Source organism: Lagopus leucura, unplaced genomic scaffold (assembly GCF_019238085.1).
Source record: "Lagopus leucura isolate 7727_CA_CO unplaced genomic scaffold, USGS_WTPT01 Super-Scaffold_100036, whole genome shotgun sequence".
NCBI classification, from domain to species: domain Eukaryota; kingdom Metazoa; phylum Chordata; class Aves; order Galliformes; family Phasianidae; genus Lagopus; species Lagopus leucura.
This window is the reverse complement of record NW_024962285.1, coordinates 3,467,029-3,469,032: the sequence shown is the minus strand read 5'-3', so window position 1 is coordinate 3,469,032 and position 2,004 is coordinate 3,467,029. Positions and strand designations below refer to the sequence as shown.

At 65.5% G+C, this 2,004-nt stretch overlaps 1 protein-coding gene across 1 annotated transcript; it reads right to left on the bottom strand.

The window, feature by feature from the left end:
* Window positions 1-962: 962 nt before the first annotated feature.
* On the bottom strand, window positions 963-1,491 carry CARTPT (CART prepropeptide). The gene is made up of 3 exons (XM_042882939.1): window positions 1,342-1,491; window positions 1,174-1,257; window positions 963-1,070 (listed from the first exon to the last, which is right to left on the bottom strand). The coding sequence occupies exons 1-3, from the start codon at window positions 1,489-1,491 to the stop codon at window positions 963-965; spliced, it is 342 nt and encodes a 113-aa protein (XP_042738873.1).
* Between the last annotated feature and the right edge of the window lie 513 nt (window positions 1,492-2,004).

The following is a 2,004-nucleotide window of genomic DNA, read 5'->3' as shown; positions in this document are numbered from 1 at the left end:
TTCTTTTTTCTTTTTTCTTTTCTTTCCCTCACAAATATCTGTGTCTTGCACCTAAATTTGTGCTCTCCTTAACACCAACTGTGAAGGCTGTTTGGAGGAGAACTTCTCCTCCACTTCTGCCGGCAGAAGTAATCGAAGCTGGTTCTGGTACTGACACTCGCACAGGAGTTGTCACTGCGGGGAGAGGCAGGAATTTTCTTCCGTGGCCCCTCTTTACAGGAGTGGGAAGCAGAGGCGGTGGCACAACGTTTGCCGGCCCCGCGCAGCAGAGGAGCCGCAGGACGAGCGCAGCCCCACCTGGGGAACCGCAGCGCCCCGCGGTTACCTCGGCTGGCTCCGTAGCGTGGGATTCCCGAGCGTGAAATCAAGACTTTTTTCCAAACGCTGTCATCAGAACAGTGACTTTATTAACAGAGACGAACACAGGATTAAACCACTTTATGAGTTCGCCGAAACGCACAGTGTACCTGCGGAGGACAGACATATTTATGTACATCAGTTCGTCGTAGAAACGTGAGAAATTTGGTTGAGGCGGCTGGGATATCCCCTGGTTGTTTACAACGGATCCAGATAGCTTCCTCTTCACGGTGGCTCCGCTGAAGCGGCGGCTCCTTCGACGGTTCCCCCAGCCGCACCCGGGGCGCCCCCGCCGTCCGCCGCGAGTCTTCCTCGGTGCGCGGCGCCGCCGCTGCCCCCGGCCCGGCGTCGGAGGGGCGAGCAGGAGGCGATCGGGGCGCGCCTGGCGCAGCTCTGCTCACACGGCTCCGCATCCCCCGCGGAACGCCGAACCCCGCGGCGGGCGGGCGTCCCGTGGGAGGAGCGGGCCGCGCTTTTCCTGAACGGACGAAAACCAAACGGGGAAAGAGGGCCGGGGAGAGGGCAGGAGGGAGAACGGCTCCACGGGTGTCGGATGTCTGTGCGGTGTCGGGCGGGCGGACGCTGCCCCGCGCCGGTGCTGCCGCTCACAGGCACTTGAGAAGGAAGGAGTTGCACGATGTGCCCCGCGGGCAGTCGCAGAGCTTCCCGATGCGGGCCCCCTTCCTCACGGCGCACTGCTCTCCGGCGTCGCACTGCGGGAGGCGGAGGGCGCTCAGAGGGCCGCCCGGTCTCATCCCGCCCATCCCGATCCCTCCCTTTCCACTCCCGCCCGGTCCCGTCCCGTCGCTCGCTCACCATCGGCACCTGCCCGAACTTTTTCTCGTAGTGCGGCACCCGCTTGCTCTTCAGCTTCTCCAGCACCTCCTGCAGCGCCTCGATCTGCCGAGAGACCCAGAGCCCCGTCAGCCCGCCGCAGCCGCCGCCCGCCCCCCGCCGCGCTGAGCCCCCCCGTCCCCGCCCCACCAGCTCCTTCTCTCGGGACGCGCCGCCGCCGCCGCCGCCGTGCGGCCCGAGGTCGCGGTCGCGGCGCGGAGCGGGCGGCCCCTGCCCGCGGGCGCTGAGCAGCAGCGCGGCCGCCACGGCGCAGAGTGCCAGCGCCCGGCAGCTCTCCATGGTGCTGCCGACTCCCGCCGCGCCGCGCTGCCTTTATAGCGCCGCGCCCGCCCCGCCGTGCGTCAGCGCCCGATCCCGGCGCGGCGCCTCCCGCCCCCGGCGACACGGGCTGAGCCCGGCCCGCCCGGCTCCAGCGGCGGGAGAGGATGAGGACGGAGCGCCTCCCGAGTGCTCCCTGACTGCCGTTGGGCTGGAAACCGCGCCGTGCGGGAGCAGCGCCGCGTGAGAGGTGGCGGGATGGACGGAAGCCCGAGGATCGTTGGGGACGCAGCGGGCCTGGGAGTCAACGCGGGCATGTGAGAGCAGAGAGAGCTGGAGGCAGTGGTCTGCGGCAGGGTGCGATGAGAAGATGCACCTTTGTTATGAGCTTGCCAAAAGGGAAGAGACTGACTTTTTGTGTGGTCTGACGGTGGTATGGGCAGTTTTGAGCTGCAAGAGGGTAGAGTTACATGAGTTGTTAGGATATTAGATTAGATATCCTAACATTAGATGTTAGGATACTCATAGCCTGGT